Here is a 19736-nt window from a genome sequence, read left to right on the forward strand (position 1 = left end):
TTCTGAATTCAACCCTGCCTAGCATAGTGGGACTACTCAGTCTAACTACCCATGCATTCTTTTAGTTTTAGGTATTGGGATCCAGAGGACACTTACCTAAATTCAGTACATACCGTTTCCTTTTTCAGCCTGTTTTTGCTTCATGCTGTAATAAAGTGACACTCCATAATAAAATTTTACTTTTGGGTCTTACCACAGTGGGAAAAACAAAACTTTTCCAAGTGTTCAAGAGTTTTATTGCCATTTGGAACATGTTTATTGTTCAAAAACACTGCACTGAAAAAAAGTCTGTAACATACATTCTCACATTCTTTGTCAATTTTATCTTTATAGTAATGTAACTTTCAGGCAGATCATGCAGGGAAACCACTCTCACAATGAAGTCAAAAACTACTGAAAGGCACTTCGTGTCTTTCAGATCATAGACTCCGAACAAGTTTAGTTTTTGCCTGTGTAAGAATTACACGCATCTAGAATAACTCAAACAGTAGGAAAAAATAAAATCCACGTAGAACTTCTTAACAAACAGTATCAGGCTTTGTTGCCTTCCTTCATTCAGTGCTATGCTTTTGTTTTTCCAAGCCTTCTTTAAATAGTGTGCGACATAAAAATGGATGTTACTGAAGCCTCTTTACCGAGACAAGGCATGCAGTGAGGGAAGAGGGATGGCAGCTCACTTCCTGGCTGCCTGTCTACACGTTTGTTCTTGTAGATCAGCAAGCCACTGCTTAAGTTAAAAAAAAAAAAAAAAAAAGATAGAATAGGAATGAATGCACTCAAGTTAAATGGCTTTTAAGAATATGTTAATACATAAACAGTGATACCACCTACAGTTCTGTTTACTGACCTCTGTTCATGTTGATTTTTAGATGAGTTTTGTCAAACCATCATGGGCCACTTTTGTAGACTGTTAGATAAAAAAGCTGGTTTTCAAATATTGCTTGTTATTTGGGTGGCTAAGTTTTTATTAAAAGGGTAGTTATTAAAGATCACTAAGGCAGCAAGACTTTAAATGTAATGGTTTACTTTGCTGAATAGTACGTTTTAAAAGGCAAGATAAAAAATTATTAGAAGAATTTGTGGTCGGGTCATATTTATAACAGGTGTTTCTGTTTCATCCCCACTGTAATTGTCACAGCAACTGTAGATGGCATGTCTTCCCTTGGTTGTCATTCAGGATGAATACATTCCCTGGCTTATTTCAAGTAATGTGTTTAGTTCTTTTTCTCCAGCCTGCCAAAAGAAAAACAGCTTTTGTAAGAGTGAATATTGAAATACAATTGCTATTAAATTCTGAACTTAAGAGTAGAACTTTGTGAATGAAGGACATTGGCCAGTAATTTACACAGAGACAAGTCTACTTGCAGTTTAGGACAGTCTCATTTTTTAATTTACAGTTCAGTAGGTTTCATCCTCTATAGCTCCACAGTACTTTCTTGGGGCAGAAGAGAGAAAAGCCATAGTCCTGACACATCAGGATTGTTTTGGGTAGTGAATGCACTGCTTGCTGTGCAATGAGCGTGTGAGGCTGATTGAGTCTGTTCCCCAGGGACACTCAGACTACCTTGTGTATGGAACAATCAGCTCTGATAGGTTTTGGGTGACTTCTTTTTCACACGTACAACTCCTTCACAGTTTTATGGATGTTTCCATCTCAGGAATTAGTTACTAAGATGGACACACACAGACAGACCAACAGACTGCACAAAACAACCCCCAAGATGGCCAGCAGCTGCTGAAGGCCCTGTCTACGCGGTCTCATGACCATGAGGGCTTCCTGCCCTTTCTACGTGCAGACCTCAGAAGGTTCAAAGGAGATGCAAAGTAGAAAGTTCTGCCTACTGACAACAAGCCTGTGAACAGGTTTGCAAAAGGTAATGAAGTTAAACAAGTTCAGAAACCATGCAGAGCACTGCACCACAGTTAAAAATCACTAACAGAGTATTCCAGAAGCCATCAGTTTATGACTTCCCCATTTAAAAATGTGACTTGCCTGTATTTGATCAGTCGCCCTCCTTGAATAAGTTGTGCAATTTCATTAGTGAAGTGGCATGCAAAAAGAAGCCAGTTTCTTGGCTGCACTTTGTAGGCAAATCTCATGAAAGCCAAGGAGTAACAACACAGTGCTGCAAAAGATGATAGATCTTGTTAAGAGACTGTAAATATCTGCATTTGAGTCATAATCTTCCTTCTAGTAAAATGTAGTGACAGGTAGGAGATTTGTTGCTGCTGCTTATGAGTTTTCCAACAGCCCTACAAACATATCCACTTTGAGGACGCAGTGCAAGAAAACACAAAACAGCTCTCATTTCTGCTACACCAAAAAATCTACATGGCTGCAGCTTTCCATAAAAATTCCTTTTATTCATTCACTATTCTGTGAAGCAACGGAAGTCTTTTTAGTTTATTATCAAAATTATCTCAGTCAGAAAATAAGAGTTTATCTCAATGAGACACAGTCTGTCCTATACTATTATTCTGACAATTTCCAAGACAAAGTATTTTTAAAGACACTAATCACTTAAGTACAATTTTTTCTGGGAACATTTTAATATGGACTTTAGGAACAGGAGCTTTCAATGTCCAGGAAATCATGAACATGAAGCTTTGTTACCTGCTTTCCCTAAAGATAAGAAACTATTTTAGTCTACTCTGCTACCATAATTAAATTTAAATACAGGACATTACAACCCAAGAATTCCCAAGTTTTGTAAAGGTCTAACAGGCTTAAAGAAAAGAAAAAAAGAAATTAATTGTTCAAGAAGAACAGCCTTTTAAAAAGTACAAATATTCTTTTCTCATCTCCCAAGTTCTGTACGCACACCAAACTATATATAGCTGCAAAAATTTAAAAAGGTGTCTCAACATTGCTGAGCTGGGCAGCTACCACGAAAACACTATTTGCAAAACCGTTTTGCTGTACTGGAGATTATTTAAACTAGTCTTCTGTCTCACAGAAGCTGATTATGGGACTGAATTACTCTATGCAGAGCCTAATGATAATGAGGCTATAAAATTTCTTAAGTGGAAGGTATTCTGCTTGTGGGAAGAAGAATTACTCAGAATTAAGTTAAGTGAATTAAGGAAGAGACATCATGCCAAAGTTAAGCTAAGAAATTAAAACAGCAAGATTTCTAATCCTGGAAAAGAATTTGAACATAGGGACAGACATCTAGGCAAAAACTATACATGTTCCAAAGAGAGGTGGAAAAATACTGCTTATGCATTTAAAAAGATTTTCTTTTTTAAAAAGAATTTCTCATTAAGAGCCACAATTGACTCTCATAGGCAACTGCTCTACAAGGAGTTAAAGTCTTCTTTGCTGCTTCTTGTGCCCTGCTGACCAAGCATTACCATTTCTTCACTTTGTCAGTGTTGATAAATATATAAATCTCACACTAACCACAAAGGATCATTGTTCTTTATACAAGTCAAAAAAAAAAAAAAAAAAAAGAGTGAAGAGATACATTTTGAACAAGTGTGTGCAATAGTATAAGATAACAAGAGTTGTATTGCAGGAGACAGTCTGGTCTTGAAAACTGCTAAGGGTCAAGAGCTGCCTCATTCTTCCTTCCCAAATTAGTGGAAAGCTTTCCAAAAAAGAGCCCTGAAGTTTTTCAACACCTCAATTTAAATGAGCCTCTGAAATTATGTAACAAGGTATGTGGTATCAACATCTGCTTTGATCAAAAGTTTGCAGACAACTACTAATATATGACTGCCTAAGAGACAAGCTGTGTTCTGGAGTCAGTTTCCTAACAAGAAGTTTGTCTCAGATCTTACCAAATGTCATTCGGCCACTGACAATTTCTGGCGATTTCTTCATGTCATTAATAGCAGCAACAGGAAGACCCCAGTTGGCAACTGGCCCCCAAAAGTGCTGTGAAGAGGGAAAACAAAAATAAAATTAAACTGAAACAAAAATCTCCTGCAGTATTCTTACTGTTTTTTCTTAGCCACACAAAACTAGAAGGCAACATTATGGGTAAAATTCCAAGAAATGACAGACACTATTTTTAATGTAAGAGAGAAAAAATAAACCTTTCTTTTAGTGGAATACACTCTTCAGAAGGAAAGGTAAAGGAACCGACTCTGGATCTTTCAGAGCAAAGAGGAACTATCTAAAGCCATTGAAATAGAATTTTGTATAATTATTGCTCAGCAGTCATTAGGCATCTGATTGGCATTGTCAGACTCTTCAGATTTATAGCTCACTTCTGAGCAGAGAATTAGAATTTGCCATTTTCAAGTAAGGCTCCTCAAAAATACAGTGAAAACATATGGACATAAGGAAGTGAAGAACTGAAGCTGTTTTCATTTTACGCTGAGGATGAAGAAAAGCTTAGCAAGCATCTTCTTTGTGAGTGCTTACACCCTCTCTTTGAAAGAGTAGGGCCAGCAAGTAAAGCAAACTGTTACCATGAGCTTCATCTGCAATTGCTGAAACCACTTGGTGATTTACTTAAAACTCAGTGATTCAACAAATGTCAGAGCAGATCAGTTCGCAACAGGTGTGTACACAGAGAGAAAAAACAGAGACAAGAAATGGAAAGGATCAAAGCAGAAAAACTGATGAGTTTATTTTGATGGGCATTATCTAAAAGACTCTAAACTGAGAAAAATAGTGTCATAAGTTCAATTTCCACTACTGATATGAGCGACAAGGCTTCACCAGAATTCCTTCCACAGAAGATGCACACAGAATTTGCCTCAGCTTCTAAGCAGAAACCCATCCTCAAAAGTCACTTAGCCAGATACAACGAAAGAGATGCACCTCCCAAGAAAAAGCTTTGCAGATAGCAGCTATATCCATTCTGTTGACACTTTCTGTAACTGTTACATGTTTAATGATTTGGAATACTCAGGGGGTATTTGAATTTCTTGCAATTTTACTTCTAAGATACTCTTGGCCAGTCTTGCTTGTAACACTACAAGTCAGACTAAAAGCCACACTTGCTTCCTGCAGTTGCAATAGAAGAAACGTAAATAGAAAAAAGTTACATACACAGTTTTGATAGTTCAATACAATATGCAAAATACAGTATTTCTGCAAATTCAGATTTATAACAGTATTCTGAAGAACAGAATAAAGGCATTTGTTTGACGTATTCCTAGTGATAGGAAAGTTGACATCTGTAATGATTAAAGCCTCTGAAGCACGTCAGAGGTAACATGATGTAACTGAGGACAGCTGCATGACTGCAACTCTCAATGGTATTTACACTGTGCCACCACACCAAAGCAAACCTCAAGCAGAGAAACACTACCTGTACTTGGTGATGGTTTTATCGTCATTTCAGGTGTCTCATTTGAACAACTGTAGTTTATGAAAATTAAGCGCTTTTTTTTGAATCTCTGAAGTATTTATGGCTTTTAAGAATCTGAGTGACAACTTCTGTTCTGAAAAGTAAATTAAATCAACTTGGCATTTTTACTTGATCAATTGCCATTAGAACATAACCAAATAATACACCATAAGATTATGGACCACTCAAATCCAGGCTGTGCAAGCTGAAGAATCATCAGTAAACAGAAGTACTGTAGTACTTTTCTCTGCTGACAAGGAGTTTTATTTGCAACCTTGAGATGGCTATCAAGGCTATACCTTGAGTGCCTCCAGGCAGGCAGCTCTTTGAAGTCTCACAAGAATGAAAGTACACCTATAAGTCTGTCTTTTGTCTAGGTATAAGAGTAAATTTTCCATAACATTATGATTCACAGTACAACAGGCACAAAATTTCCACTTCAGTTTCAGGGAAAACCTGAAAGGGTCCAGGACAGAAGAGTGTAGCGTGAGTTGTTTTGTACATTTGTTGTCTGGCCTGAAGGCCATTAGAGATAAGCCAGGTAGTTTGGTTATGTAACAGTATTGCTGTTATGTAGAAGGATGGCTTTCAAACTGCTCTGATCCCCTTAGCAAAGGAGTATGGAAAAAAACAAAGCCCCTTTAATTTAATTCTGAAGGAGCTAACACTTGGTCACCTTAACCTCAAACTTGCAATTAAATATTCTTAGTGCACCACTCCTGGAGGTTTGCAGTATGCCTTTCAGGTGCAGACAAAGTCTTAAGTATTAAGGGAAAAAGACAGCAAGTTACTTAAGTTAGGAAGAATGTGAAACCAGAAATCCCCTCCCTTTTCTTACCGTACTGTTCAAGTGCACCATCACGGTTTTCCATTCAAAAAGCACATGCAAGAGAGAAGGGGGAAAAAAAGGAAACACATTAGTTTCTTTCATGATCTACATAGACAAAAGCATACCACAGTAGAAAATAGGTAGAAGTCAGGAAGCTGTCACAGCATTAACTTTGAATAATGTATTAGTGTTTAAAAAAAAAAAAAAAATCCACAAGAGCTATCACTGTGACAAGTGTTCGCTGCTCTTTTTCCCAACTACATAAAATCCCATTATGGTCACTAGGAGACATTCAACCCTTCAGAGCACCCAAGAACCCACACCAACTAGTTTAAAGGTTGCCAAAAGACATCAAGCTTTGTCATGACAAAGCTAAACAGCTAAAATTCTTCAGTGAAATTTTGAAGTTGCTTGGAATTCTCTGTATACATCTGTAAGTAGGTCACACCAAAGACTGCCAGACATCTTCCTGCCACTAGGTTTGGGCCAGCTGTGGCTGTACCAAACATGAGCTGTAACAGACTCTCAGTGATATATATAATTACTTCAGTCATGTATGGGGTTCATTTCGGTGATCATCTAGGGACCAGTTTATGTAATAATTTAATGATCTATGCATGAAAGATAGACTACAGCATACATTTAAGATTGCTTGTTACAAGGCTTTGGTAACAAAAGCTTACTAACTTTTAAACACCTTCCTAACAAAGATACTGATAAGACAGTTCTGAATTATGGCTTACAAGAAGACACAGGTAGGCTAATAGAAAGGGTATAACTGCTCTGAGTTGCAGAACACTTTGTAACTATCACTTCCCTCACACTGATTTCCATGTTCTTAGATCACCATTTTATAAATAGCCACAGTCAGGTCCGCCTAGGAAATCACACAGGATGTGTTTCAGTGAGTCTTCACTACAAGCTGGTTCAAGGTGCTTAGTTTGGATGCTTGACTAGTCTAACCACTTGATTTTTGTTTTTTCTTTAACTGATCTGCAGAAACAGTTGACTGAAGTTCACAAGATGAATGCAAACTTAAATTTTTTCATAAAACATGTGTCTTCTGGCACCACGTTTTTGTGCCAACAGAAGTCAGCCTTAATTTTTAAAGCAAAAGCCTAGAATAGAATCAAACTGATACTACTTTAACAGACTAGGCAGCTCTGGCTAAGGTCTTACAAGGTTGTCCTTACAATCACATGGGAGTGGAACATTTACGGTACTTCTAGAAGAGGGCAAACCAAGGGCACATAGACTCTTCCAGGAAACAGGCATCCAGACCCAAAGCTCTGCAGCCAAGGGAGTTGCAACAAATGCACCACATCCAATAGTGAGGATACTGCACCATGTGCACACATCTATTTCTGAAGCAACCCCATTCCAAATTAGTAGTTTCCAAAAACTAAATTCAGTCCCTTAACAAAGAAAACAGTGTACTAATGTTTTCAGAACTGTGAACAACAACTGTTGGATTTACTGACTCAGTTTCCAAGTGTGAGTTTTCTGTATGAATGTCTAGATATGACGAGGAACCGAGGGCTGTTCGGCACTAAGTTAATTCCAAAATAGCTACAGTGGGAAAGATTTAGTTTTCTAAAATGTCTGCACATATTTTCCTCATTCTGGCAATAAGAACATTAATAGGCCAGAGACCATGCTGCAAATGTAGGTGAACTGTCACTATGTGTTTTCCCCATACTGCCATCTCCTAAGTGGAAAGGGCACTACCCTTCTGCAAAAGGGCAGATTGTTCAGTTCTCAGCACATACAAGACAAGCAGGTGCTGTGTCCTTCAGAAGATCAGCTAATTTTAGTTTTATTACTGATGCAAATTCCTCTGAAGTTTGCTTAAATTAAAAGTTCCTAGACAGCTCACATCAGTTTGAGTGCTCAGGCTTTCCAGGGAATGAACCATCTCTATTTCAAAGCCCTCTATATTAACAGAGTCCCTACATTTGCATTAGTGCTGAGTCATCACTAGGAAGAGACATTTCAGAAGTGCCCCAATGCACTGCAATGTTCATGCTTATTTTTCTGTTACCAGGAGATTTCTGGATTCCTTGGAATTCATTTTGTGACGAAAGCAATTTAGGCTTCTACCGCAAGAAAATGACAGCTTATCTAGAATCATCATTCTCTCTTAAAAGAGGAGGAAAGTTGTTTTTTTAGATGCTTTTCAGAAAATGTTTAAATCAACAGACTAGGAAGCAAGAGGATGCAGTTGCCTACTAAGAGTGGCTTAGATAAATGACTATAGCAACAGCTGCCATTTTTAGAATCTTCAGAAAAAATGAAGCTTCAGGTTCACAGTACATAGAGCTACCAGGCTTTAATATGCTAATCAGCTAGTTTTAAATTAGCATTACTGCTCCATTTTACAAGAAGCAGGAAGAGTCTACCTGCAGCTTATGTTCTTACTATGCTTATTTGGAAGCATTAAGACCCAGTTAGGGTAAATTTGTATTTATATGATTTACAGTCATTCAGATCCCTATTAATCACCACTAGAGAAAAGCCAGATGCAAAACTTACAGAACAATTAATTTTTAATGACAGTTTAAAAAGCAATTTCTCCTGTTTCTTTGTGCAAGATCCAAAAGCTAACCCATGACATAATGCAATTCTAATGCCAGATATATCCACCTGAGCAAAGCAGCTGCATTCACTGCACTTGTTTTCATGTTTGCACGTTATGAAGCTGAAATTGAAGCTACTTCTTCCAACAGATGTCTGCAAGTTTTGATTGCCCCAAGCCATAATAATGGAGCACTTAATCTACCATATTGGGTACCTTCAGTTATTCTATTGAGGGTCAAGTAATTTAAAGCCTATCACGGTATCTGAAACAGTATCTTAATTCATTCATTCCGACAAACAAGTTTCACGTTTATAAAGCCTTGATTCCCTCCAGTGATTAGATGCTGATTTTTAAAACAGACACCACAGGCTCAGATCTTTAAGGACGCTTTTGCTCCATGAGCAAAGAAAGGACTTTTTTTCAGGGTTAGAGTCCTATAGTCTGGGGAAGAAATTATCCTCAGGAAGAAATGCAAAGAGATAACTCCATTGCTTCTATGCAGAAAACAGACGAGTCTTTTACTGACAGGTATTTACATTTTAAACTCAACAAAAAGCCAATAACCGAGACACTTATCTCCTAGCGAGCAAGAAACAATGCTGAAAGGCTGGAGCAAATGGAGCAACTGACCTTAGCTCTTCATGACACACCCAGTAACAGGAGTACAAATTAAGCAGGTATCTTCGCATACAGCAAGGCAAAACAAATCCACAATGGCAGAAACCTGTGGAATACTCTTTTTTCTGCAATACAGTCACATATACAGCTTGTTTGAAGATTAGATGAAATACATCTGAAAGGTTTTTTTAAAAAAAAACCCTTCTCAGTCTTGGGTGAGGATAGAGATACTTCCAGTAACTGTGATGACATTAGGAAGCAGGTGTTATCTCATCTGGATGTTTGCTTTTCTAATTATGAAACAGATTACTGGTTCAATGGCCATTTACATGCTTCACATGAATGCTGTTACAATTAACTAAATGTTAACAATAATGTGCATCTATCAATCTTACTTGGCATCCTGAAGACTTTCAAAAGGAACCACAAAAGTCTGCTCTGGACTTTTTGTTTTGCTTTAAGGTTGTTCTCTTCCTTCTCATATTTTTGTCCCACTGTTTCTGTAGATTTTGACTTTGTGAATACCAAACAAATTGGGCAAACTTTCCTGTGACCATCCTCAGAGTAAAGCATTTCTTCCTAATATCTAATCTAAGTCTATACTCCTGAAGTTTAAGGCTTTACTAAGCCTTTATATTATAATCCCTTGTCCATGTAACCTTACACCATCTCCTGCTACTTTAACCAAGTTTCTCAGATAAACAGATGTCCTCCTACATACTTGCTCAACATCAAACACCAGTTGCAATAGCCATAGGTAAAATAGCAACCAACAGCTACAGTGAAAGGTTGCTCAACCCTTTTTAGTAGAAGAAACAATTTTTATTTCTTTAGTTTCTCAAACAGCCTGTCAGCCACAGAAACTTCAACCTGCCTACCCGAGACCAGTCCTGCACAGTTCAACAAGATTTAAGTATGCCAAAACTCATCTTTAAGGCAGTCTTGTAGTTTCAGTCCAGAGTGCCACATCCCTTACCACAGCACGCAAAACAAAGCTTGACACAAGCAGTGAACTGTCTGCGAGGCGACGTAAGCCACACTGCCACAAGAGCGAGGCTCTAACAAGCCTCTGGAAAGAGATACCTACTTACAGGTACTCAGAGACTCAAATAAACGATCTTCAGACTGCATCCATGATCAAGCTCGCTCCTGCCGAGGGCAGAGCAAAGCTCTTTCTGCCCTTGTGGCAGGCAGCGGTCACACTGTCCTGGTCCCGGGCTCCTGTGCCCGCTGCCCCCTCAGTGCCGCAGCGAGCTCCCGTCCCCGGCGGGGCGGCACTCGCGGCTGTCACAGTCGGGACGGGAAGGTCACGGAGAGACGCAGCTGCCGCGGCAGCTTCAAAGCGTGCCGCGTCACTTCAAGGTCAAGGCCGGTTTGCTCGGGCCGGGGCGGGACAGGGACAGCCCCGACCGCTCCCGCGGGCCGAGGTGACGGCGGGCGAGACAAGCGACACTACGGGAGCACGAAATCTCCGGACCGGCTCCTCGCTGCCTTCTTTCCCCGCCCAGCCGCCGGCGAGGGCGAGCTCGCCAGGGGTCAATGGGTGCCAACCGTCAGACCCCGTCCCGGGCGCCCCGAGGCTGCGGGGGCTGAGGGGCTCGGGGACCGGACGCTGGTTCCTGCCGCCCGCCCGGACAGGGCGGTGGGCTCGGCGATGACGCGCCCCGCGTCGCGCTCACCTCATCAGGTAGTCCCTGAACTCCTTGCTGCGCACATAGTCCACGGCCTTGCGGCCCAGCGCGGCCGCCATGGCGTCTCGGCGGCAGCGGGGTACGGAGCGCTCGCCTGGCCCGGCCGCCTGACGACGCGATGCCGCCGCCGCCGGTGACAACTGCCCCGCGCGCCGCCCGCCCCCCGCTTTACGGCAGAGCGCGCACCCCCCCCGCCCCGCCCCGTCACCGCGGCGCTCTCATCGCCCATTGGCCGCGGCGGCCCCGCCCCCCGCGCGCGCCCGGCCCGGGGAGACGGTCACGGGCAGGGGGAAAGGCAGGGGGCCGTAAAGCAACGCGGCGGGAGGACGAGGGGAGAGCGTCGCAAAGAGCGGCGAGGAGGGGTCGCAGTGGGCCGAGCCGCCGGCATTCCTCCGCAGCACGCGGGGCAGCGTCGCGCGGCGGCTCCGCGGGCCGCGATTGGCTGCGGGGCGGCGGCAGGTGGCTCCCCATTGGCGCGCGCCGCGTGTGGCTCCGCCCCCGGTGGCGCGAGGGCGGTGTGAGAGGGGAATGGGGGACGGGAGGGGCGCGGTGGGCACCGGGAGGGTGGCAGGGCTTTGGGGCGGACTGCGCTGGGAGGATGTGGAGATTTCCTGTCTGGAAACATTCCAAAGCCACCTGGACGCGACACTGTGTGACCTGCTCCGGGTGACCCTGCCTTGGCAGGGGAGCTGGACTAAAATATCTGCAGAGGTCCCTTCCAACCCCAGCTGTCTTGTGATTCTGTGATAAGTAATAATAAATTTTGTTGGAATGGTCTAAGATCCCATCTCTCACCAGCACTTTCTATTTCGTTACCTGAGCAGAGGTTACTTAAGAAGGGAAGATAAACTCTAACCTTGCTAATATTATCTCTAGAAAATTTGGGTCAAACAAATTCATATATCTTTGCTCAGTGCACTAGAGATAGTGAAAAGGGATGTTTATCTCCCGTGCTTTCCAAAGACTTGCAGCCTCAGTTTTTAAGGTCCGCAGCTAGGCTGAGAGTGCAGCCTGGGGCACAGCTATGCTCTGCAAGAAGCCCTGGACGCCGTGGCTGCTGTGTTTCCTTCTGTTTCCCTCTTCCCTGCAGGATCTCAGGTTAAAAAAACAAACAAACAAACAAAAAAAAAAAACCAAAAAACAAACAAAAAAACCCCCCAAACAACAACAACAACACAACTAAAAAAAGCCACAAAAACCCACAAAACACACACATCAAACCCAAAATGCTCAAAAACTGTACAAAAAAAGTCCCAACAAAAAGCTTCTCTTCATACTTCTTCCCTCATTGCTTGCTTAGAGAGCAGCAGGTTTGGGGAAAAGCATTGGGTAGCCTCTCCTATATATATTCAGCATATGATATGACACCCCACAACAACGCCTCGCTTTGCTGTGGGAATGGAAGAATTTTAATCCCCTTGGCATATTGCATTATGAAAAGCCAAAATGTAGCCCAGCATATTTCTGTGGGCTACTTGGACTCCTATTTAAAAGCAGCAATGTGAATCTGAACAAGATCTCAAGGAATCATTTATTCCAGTTGATTTGACATGCATTGACGCAAGGAAGGTCTATGGAAATCAGTCCTGTATGTTCAAACAAAATCCTCATGTGGTTGGATTCCACATATCCTACATGGCCAGGCTCAGTCATTAATATTACAGTTGCAGTTATAGAACTAATTTTTAGCCTTACATAATAAGGCTAAAAATGTAATCTTATTCTCCTTTACTGAAAATTTGTAAATTTTTTTTTCATCACTCCATGTAGGGAGCAAAACAATGATCTGTCTGCTTTGGGAGGCGTTGTTCTTCAGTCTTTCTTCCTGGAGAAAACAAGTTCTTTTAGCCTTGTCCCACAGGCTGTGCCTATTACATTTTTTAACCTTTTGCCTACTCCAATTGTGCTCAGCTTTCTTAAGGTATAGCCAAGGGTCACCATGTCTTAATGTCTCAGTCAAAGCCTTACCAGCAGCCCAGCAGCGCAGTACTCTTTTCCAATTTTGAGAATATCTTCTTATCTCCTTTTTTTTTTTTTTTTTGGGGGGGGGGGGTGGGGTGGGGTGGGTGGCTGTTTTTTTTGTTTTCAAAGAAGTTAATGTAAAAATCATTAACCTGAAACGTGTCCAGAAAAAAGCAGTCCCACATGACAGGCTCTACCAGTTACACAACAAAACCAGCTAGCAAGGACTTGAAGGTTGCTTTTGTTCTGTATGTATTTATAGGGCTTTTATTTGCATAGGGTTTTTACACTTTTTGTAAGGATATCAAAAACCCTACAAAATATCCCCTTTTGTATCCCCTTAACGCATCCATAGCTTTTCTTTTACCCCTTTTAGCCTGTTCAATAGAGAAATTACATTGGACATGAGTTACTCTTGAGAAGTCCATGTTAGATGTACTTTTGAGCCTGTTGTTCCCTGAGTGAATATTAACTGGTAGTTTAATAAATTATTGAAGCAGGTTTTTCTTTGTGGTGGATTTTTTTGTTTTGTTTTGGTTTGGTTTGTTTTAATGTCAGAATTAGGCCATTTGACTTATTATTTGCTGAGTTTTTGTGAGCCCCTTCTCTTCAGACACATGCTCTGCTCCAGTGTGGGACTGCTCTGTCCTTCCATGACCTGGAGGAAATTCAGTGATCATCTCAAACTGATAATTTCAGATTGTTTCTGTGGATTTCCAAGCAAGTTTCATTATTTTTGCCACATATATATTTTCTAAAATATGCTCCACCTGTTTTTCCTCTAGTCTGAACTATGCTTCTTTCTCTTTTTTTTTCTTCACACTAAATTCATATGGATTTTGGGTTATTCTTATCACACTTCTGCTTTTATCTGTCATGGACTCTTTCTGCATTATTTAATGACTGCAACTTCCTTTGTTTCATTTAATTTTCAAACACTTTTATCAAACTCCTTTAATTGTCTTTTATGTCCCATGAAAGATAAAACTGATTTCATATCTCAGACTTTCTGATTGTGTTATCTGCAAGCTGACACCATTTCTTTATTTTCATCTACTCATATATCCTTTTGGGTATTTACTTGTTCCCTTTTAATTTTTAGGTAACTATGTGCTTGTGAATAAGACAAGACATGTATGTCAAAGGATGGCTCTTGCATTTCTTCTAATCAGAACAAGTAATTGTAGCTGGTTGGATTTTCAAACAGGTCCCCTGCAATCTTTTATCCCTTCGATTATCTTCACAAATACCCTGCCTGACATTTCCTGGAATTTCTTCCTGACGTTCTCATTGCTTTCTTTTGTTTCTTGTTAGCCTTGTACTTCTGACCTTTGCAAGGAGATACTTCTGAAGTTTATTTGGCTATCCAATTATTCTCCTTATTTTCCCCCAGCCTTTGGCCCGGTCAGTAAAATTTTAACTCACTTACTGACTTCTGTTGCTGTCGGTCATTAGGCCACAACTTTTCCTCGCTGGATTTGAGAGCTGGTGTGCCTGAGTTCCGTTCCGGGTGTTTGGCTGTTGGAATCTACGCGGGTTCCCTGCACTGGATACTCTGACAGCAGTTCTGAAGCTCCTCGTCCCTTGCTGCCAGCACACGTCTGCACTCTCCTGAACTGCTGCCAGCAGCTGGGGGGATGGAGGAGAGCATTCCTGCCTCCTCCATTGTTGGCTCCACAAGTCCTCCATGCTAGTGCACCCAGGGCTGGTGTTTTTGCCCACGAGGACACATACATAAGGTAGCCAGGGCTGGATGAGCTTTAATATTTGGTAGTATCTTAAATTTGCCCTCTGAGGAGGTGAGCTGTTGGACGGTCTGTTCAGCAAATGAATGCTGTGTTTCCCTCAGAAGGGAGTCTCCATATCCCATTTCTGGATACCTACACACATTTCTGGTGTGGGGGTGGCAGGGACAATCCTCCTAGCTGCAGTGGGACATATGGCACTTCCTGTTGTCATCTCAGAACTGTGCCTCCGGATTTAGTACTTCTTGACCTCAGTGGATTCAGATCCAGCTGCTGAGTAAAGCAGCCTGCAATATTTCTCATTTTCAGGCATCTCCTGTCTTCCTCTTGACATGCCTTTGCAGGCACATGCATGGCAATAATGGACCTTGCAGAGCAATCTATTGATGCTATGCAGTAGTGAAGCCTGACAATAAAATCAGTGCTAAAGGATCTAATACTCTAGATACAAAGGATATACATCTATCTATGTAAAGGATACATTAGATCTAAAGGATCTAATCGGTGCTATGGTATCTAATACAATTCTTAACAAACATCTTCAGGGGGAAAGAGTGGTGCCCGTTCCCATCTATGAAAAGAATTGCAATGAAATATTATTTGGAATGTTGCTTGACAGACAAGGGAACAAAAATTAAACAAATCGTTGAAGAAACTGTGACTTCAGAACTGAAGGAGTTAGTATTTCCCTGCTGTGGTAGCTCCAAAGTTGCAGAAAAATGTGAAGAAACTTGGACAGCCTCCTAGAATTTGTAATGAAATACGTGTTCATTAAAGGGGGCAGAAATCCCATGGTAGGTAGACAAGATTGACTAGAGCCACTAGGACATTCAATCAGCTGCAATCTCCAACTGAGCCAAGTGAGAGCGCAGCTTGAAGTGACACTTGCATTCTCTTTGCATCTTTGATTACAGATGCATTATCCCTACACCCTGGCATGATGCTTGAGCAGTTTTATTCCATGTGGAGCACACAGCAGTAACTAAGTAGACTAAACACCCGAGAATGCTAAGAAGGGAGTCTATGTTACAGAAATAATGAATAACATCTGTAAAATGCATGCTCGGTGCTGACACATTTGTGAAGGCATCCTAGTAGAAATATGACTTTAGTATTAGTCTAAAGAAAACTGAAATGAATGTCTAAAAACTAAATAACCCGAGAAGAAGCTATACCTTAAAAAAAACCCAAACCAACAAACAACAACAAAAAACAAAAACAAAACAAAAAAACCCAAAACAAACAAACAAACAAAAAAAAAACCAACAAAAAAGAAAACCAAAAACCCCCCAAAACACAACAGCACTTTCTGAAATTCAGAAGTACTTAGTGCTGAAAAATATAGCTTTATCTTCTAGAGGGAACAGTTCTCACTGTGACTGACCATGGAGCACACTATTGCACAAAATCAGCATGTATCATTTGAGAAATCCAGTTTCTGTGCAAAACCTGATTAATTAGAATAAATTAGCATATTATGGAGCTAGAGCCATTTCATCATCTGTAGTTCTGGTTGGATCTGGAGCAGGTTCAAACAGCAAAATAAAACAGTTTCATCTCAGGCCCTGCAAATAAGACAGTGGTCTTACAAAATCCCTAGAAAAAGACCCTCCTTTAGGAATGGCCAGAAGAACACTATGATGTGGGCATTGCAATGGACAGAGTCAAGGATTGAAAAGTAAAAAAGATGCAGAATGGATCTGGAAAAAATTTTGACTGCCAGGGCATAAATATCGGCAAACTACCAGCTGTTGTGAATAAGAATGATTGCAGGCAAGCCAAGCAGCAGCTGGGCAGCAGGAACTAAAACAAGGGGGCTACCTATAACAGTGAAAAACGGAAGTCTTTTGTCAGCATAGAAGACAAGCATTTCAGGCAGTTGTTGCAATTATCACTGCTTTCCCCTGCCTTACGTGCAAAAAGACCTGTCTGTCATGATTAGATTACAGGGTGGGGCTGAATACTTGAAGCTTTTATTGGCATAGTTACTCCTGTTACTATAAAGTGTGTAGGCAGAAACCATGCAAGCTCTAGGCTCTGGTCTGTATTCCATGTGCATAGGAAACAGCTAGTTCTGTGCAGTGAAAAGCTGTCATGTCCAAAATTGTATAGACGAGGGGAGGCAGAGCACAGCAGTCTGGCAGAGAAGCAGCTGGGTTTGCAGTGAGGCTGTTCTTTTTCTCGGTGCCTGAGAAGCCAGCCTGGAGGCCACTGCTCAAGGGTGGGGCAGCTCCCCACTGCTGGGCTCACTGCCAGCACCAAGCCTTGTGTGAGGGGTAGGGAAAAGCCCCAAACCAACCTGAAACAAACAAACAAACAAAGCCCCAAACAGTATCTTCCCCTGCTTTAACTTATAATACAACTATTCTTAAGGGAAAGGTTTCTCCTGGGATTTTCTTTTTCCTAGAAGTCAACCAGCTGCAGATGAAGGAGCCCCCCTGCATAAGTAGCTCTGCATAAATGCAGTTCAGCAGAACCTTCAGGCAGCTGAAGGATGGAGCCTTTTTGTGATGAGACTGCTTTCAGTCCTCAATTAGTCAGCATGGTAAAAGAGACAGACAAAACTGAAACTGAAATTGCATAAGCCAACTTCCTGCTGAAATATGGGTAGCAGAGGCGGCTCTATTCATGTGTCTTTTACTGTCATGAAGACTGATACTAAGTGTTTTAAAGGCATTTTCTGGGCTGAAGTTCATCTTGAAATTTACTCGTATATAATATTGCTTCAAGTTAGATAATTTTAGATTCTAATTTTACACATAAAGCTATATTGCTAGGGTTGTTTAGAAGAAGTCATGTTTTAAACATGGGGAAAAATGATTAATAGGTTTATTCACAAGTTGTTTATACTTGCAGTTGGTAATGCGGATACAGGTACTGCATTACATGGCTATATTGATTACTGTTAAATAAATGGGCCTTTAAAAGCGTCTGGTTTTCAACTCATAAAATTCTCTTAAGTAAAGAAGTTTTTACAATAAATGGTCATTTTTAATAGTCACATGCCCACTTCCCTGTGAGAAGAAGCAGCGGACTGCTGTTTCTAGTACCACATTACTGCGTTACTGAAGTAATAAAACAATTGTGAGGATTATCTTGTGTTTGGGAAGGAGGGGATGAGGGCTGCTTGTTCAGTCAGGTGCACTCTGTACTTTATACTCCTAGTTCAGGTCAGCTGGGGTAAGAGAGCCTTTTCTTGTAAAATTGCCTTGAAAGTTCACCTCCTTCACTCAGCTGGGGAAACTTCTGTTAGAGTTAAATGACGTATAATCACTTCATTGCTGTAATTATCATGTCCAGAGGAGCAGAATGGGAGGGATGGTGATGCTCTCTCAGCAGGCTGTACCTCCTAGCAGATGTCAAACTGGGCTGCAAAGCAGAGTTGGTTTCTTCATCCTGGAAAACCTGCCTTGGTGATGAATCCAAGAGGAGTAAAAAACAACAACAACAACAACAAAAAGAGAGAGAAAATATTTTTCTATTCTATTTTGAAAAGCTATTTCCAGTTTCTGAGGAAGGACTATCAGTGTTGTGACATGGACTTCACAAGTAAAGCTGGGAGGAGATTTGCTTTCTCCATTGCTGCCAGCAATTGGTGTGCTGAAACACTTGTACTTTGTGAAGAAGCTTCCTCGCCTATTTTCTCCCAAGATTATATGTCCTTCTTAAAGGGCTTTAATCAATACAAACATCCCACTGATTACAAGGAAAAGGATAGAGTCAGGCTGATGACAGAAAGTGAGGTGTCAAAGCTGAGAGACAGTGGTAAATAATGAGAGTCATTTTATGTATGTAATTTTTCCCTCAGGACTGATGGATCTTTATTGAGCTGTATATAGTATAAATTTAGTAGAAAATGATAAAAATACAGGTTTCTGGCATGGTTTGCTACTAATAAATTAACTTACTGTATGTTGTTTCTTGGAACCTTCACTCTCAGTCTAAACAACCTAAGTGAGGCTTGGAGGATGGCCAGGAGCAGGGGATCATTCCTGATAGAAAAGTATAGTTCTGTGCTTTTCTGCTCTTTCAGCCTTTCCCCAGATGAAGAACAACCACCTAAACTATTGCCACTGGAAAACTGAGCATTAATATTGGTAGACTTATTCTAGAGAAAAAAAAAAGTCATTATTATGTTTGAGACAGAAATGCATGATTACACCAGGGCTCACTTCAGTGTAATTACAGCATCCTCAGTTGTGTTAAACTTAAGGTCAGTTTTTCTCTTGATGGACTGACATTTCTCTTGCTCCCTGGAGAAATGTGAGAGCAAGATGGTATCTAAGATGTCCCTGACTTACTAGAGGAAGCCAAAGGTCTCTGAATTGGTGAAGCACATCCAAACAGGGGCCCTGAAATCACCTTTGGCCTATTTCCTTGACTAAAAGAAAAGGGGGGAATTTCAGTGGGCTGCAGTGTATAAACAAACCACGGGCATCCATACATGATGAGTAACTTGAAGGTAAACATGCCAAAGTCCTTTCCAAAGCTACTGCGGCCAAAGTAAAATAAGCAATAGGTCATAGTGGACTTCTACAAAGTAATTCAGCACATTTAGTCACAAGTCATTCAGGACTCAGAGTCACTCAGGTTTGCACTAGGCCTAACAGACAGGAAAAAGAAAAAAAGAAAAAAAAGAAGAAGAAAATATTCAAGTGTGTATACTTATAGAAGAATGGATGCATTTGACTCATGTACCCAACTGTGCATGTGCCAGATTGAATTGAGTGATTATAGACAAACTACGTAGAGAGGATCTTTTCTTCTTAGAAAGATTTGAAATGCTGCGTCCCACATCTGAATTCATCCCTACATGGGTATTGATCTTTCCAATAAACATTAATGTTTGCTGGCAATGCTACAGCTTCAGTTCACAAAAGCTATCTTGATTTTTACAAGAGATATCTTGTTTTTCACACCAAATGCCTTATAAATTAAATACTGTGTCCAAAAGCTACTGATCCTTGGCACCTGGGCTGGACAGCAGTGTCTGCCCTGCACACAGAG

General features: G+C 41.1%; 1 protein-coding gene across 1 annotated transcript; it reads right to left on the reverse strand.

Annotated features, from left to right (window-relative positions):
- Positions 1–213: 213 nt before the first annotated feature.
- On the reverse strand, positions 214–11106 carry MPC1 (mitochondrial pyruvate carrier 1). Its single transcript, XM_058419735.1, has 5 exons — positions 11011–11106; positions 7354–7357; positions 3784–3880; positions 1994–2126; positions 214–1233 (listed from the first exon to the last, which is right to left on the reverse strand). Exons 1-5 carry the CDS (start codon positions 11079–11081, stop codon positions 1215–1217), a joined length of 324 nt encoding a protein of 107 aa, XP_058275718.1. The 5' UTR covers positions 11082–11106; the 3' UTR covers positions 214–1214.
- Positions 11107–19736: the final 8630 nt, after the last annotated feature.

This window comes from Hirundo rustica, chromosome 3 (genome assembly GCF_015227805.2).
Source record: "Hirundo rustica isolate bHirRus1 chromosome 3, bHirRus1.pri.v3, whole genome shotgun sequence".
NCBI lineage: Eukaryota > Metazoa > Chordata > Aves > Passeriformes > Hirundinidae > Hirundo > Hirundo rustica.

Coding starts and splice junctions, on each gene's coding strand:
- MPC1 (XM_058419735.1), bottom strand. CDS start 11,081: ATGGCGGCCGCGCTGGGCCGCAAGGCCGTGGACTATGTGCGCAGCAAG. Junction 2,127..3,783: donor CAGTGGCCGAATGACATTTG/GTAAGATCTGAG, acceptor CATCTTTTGCAG/CACTGTGTTGTTACTCCTTG.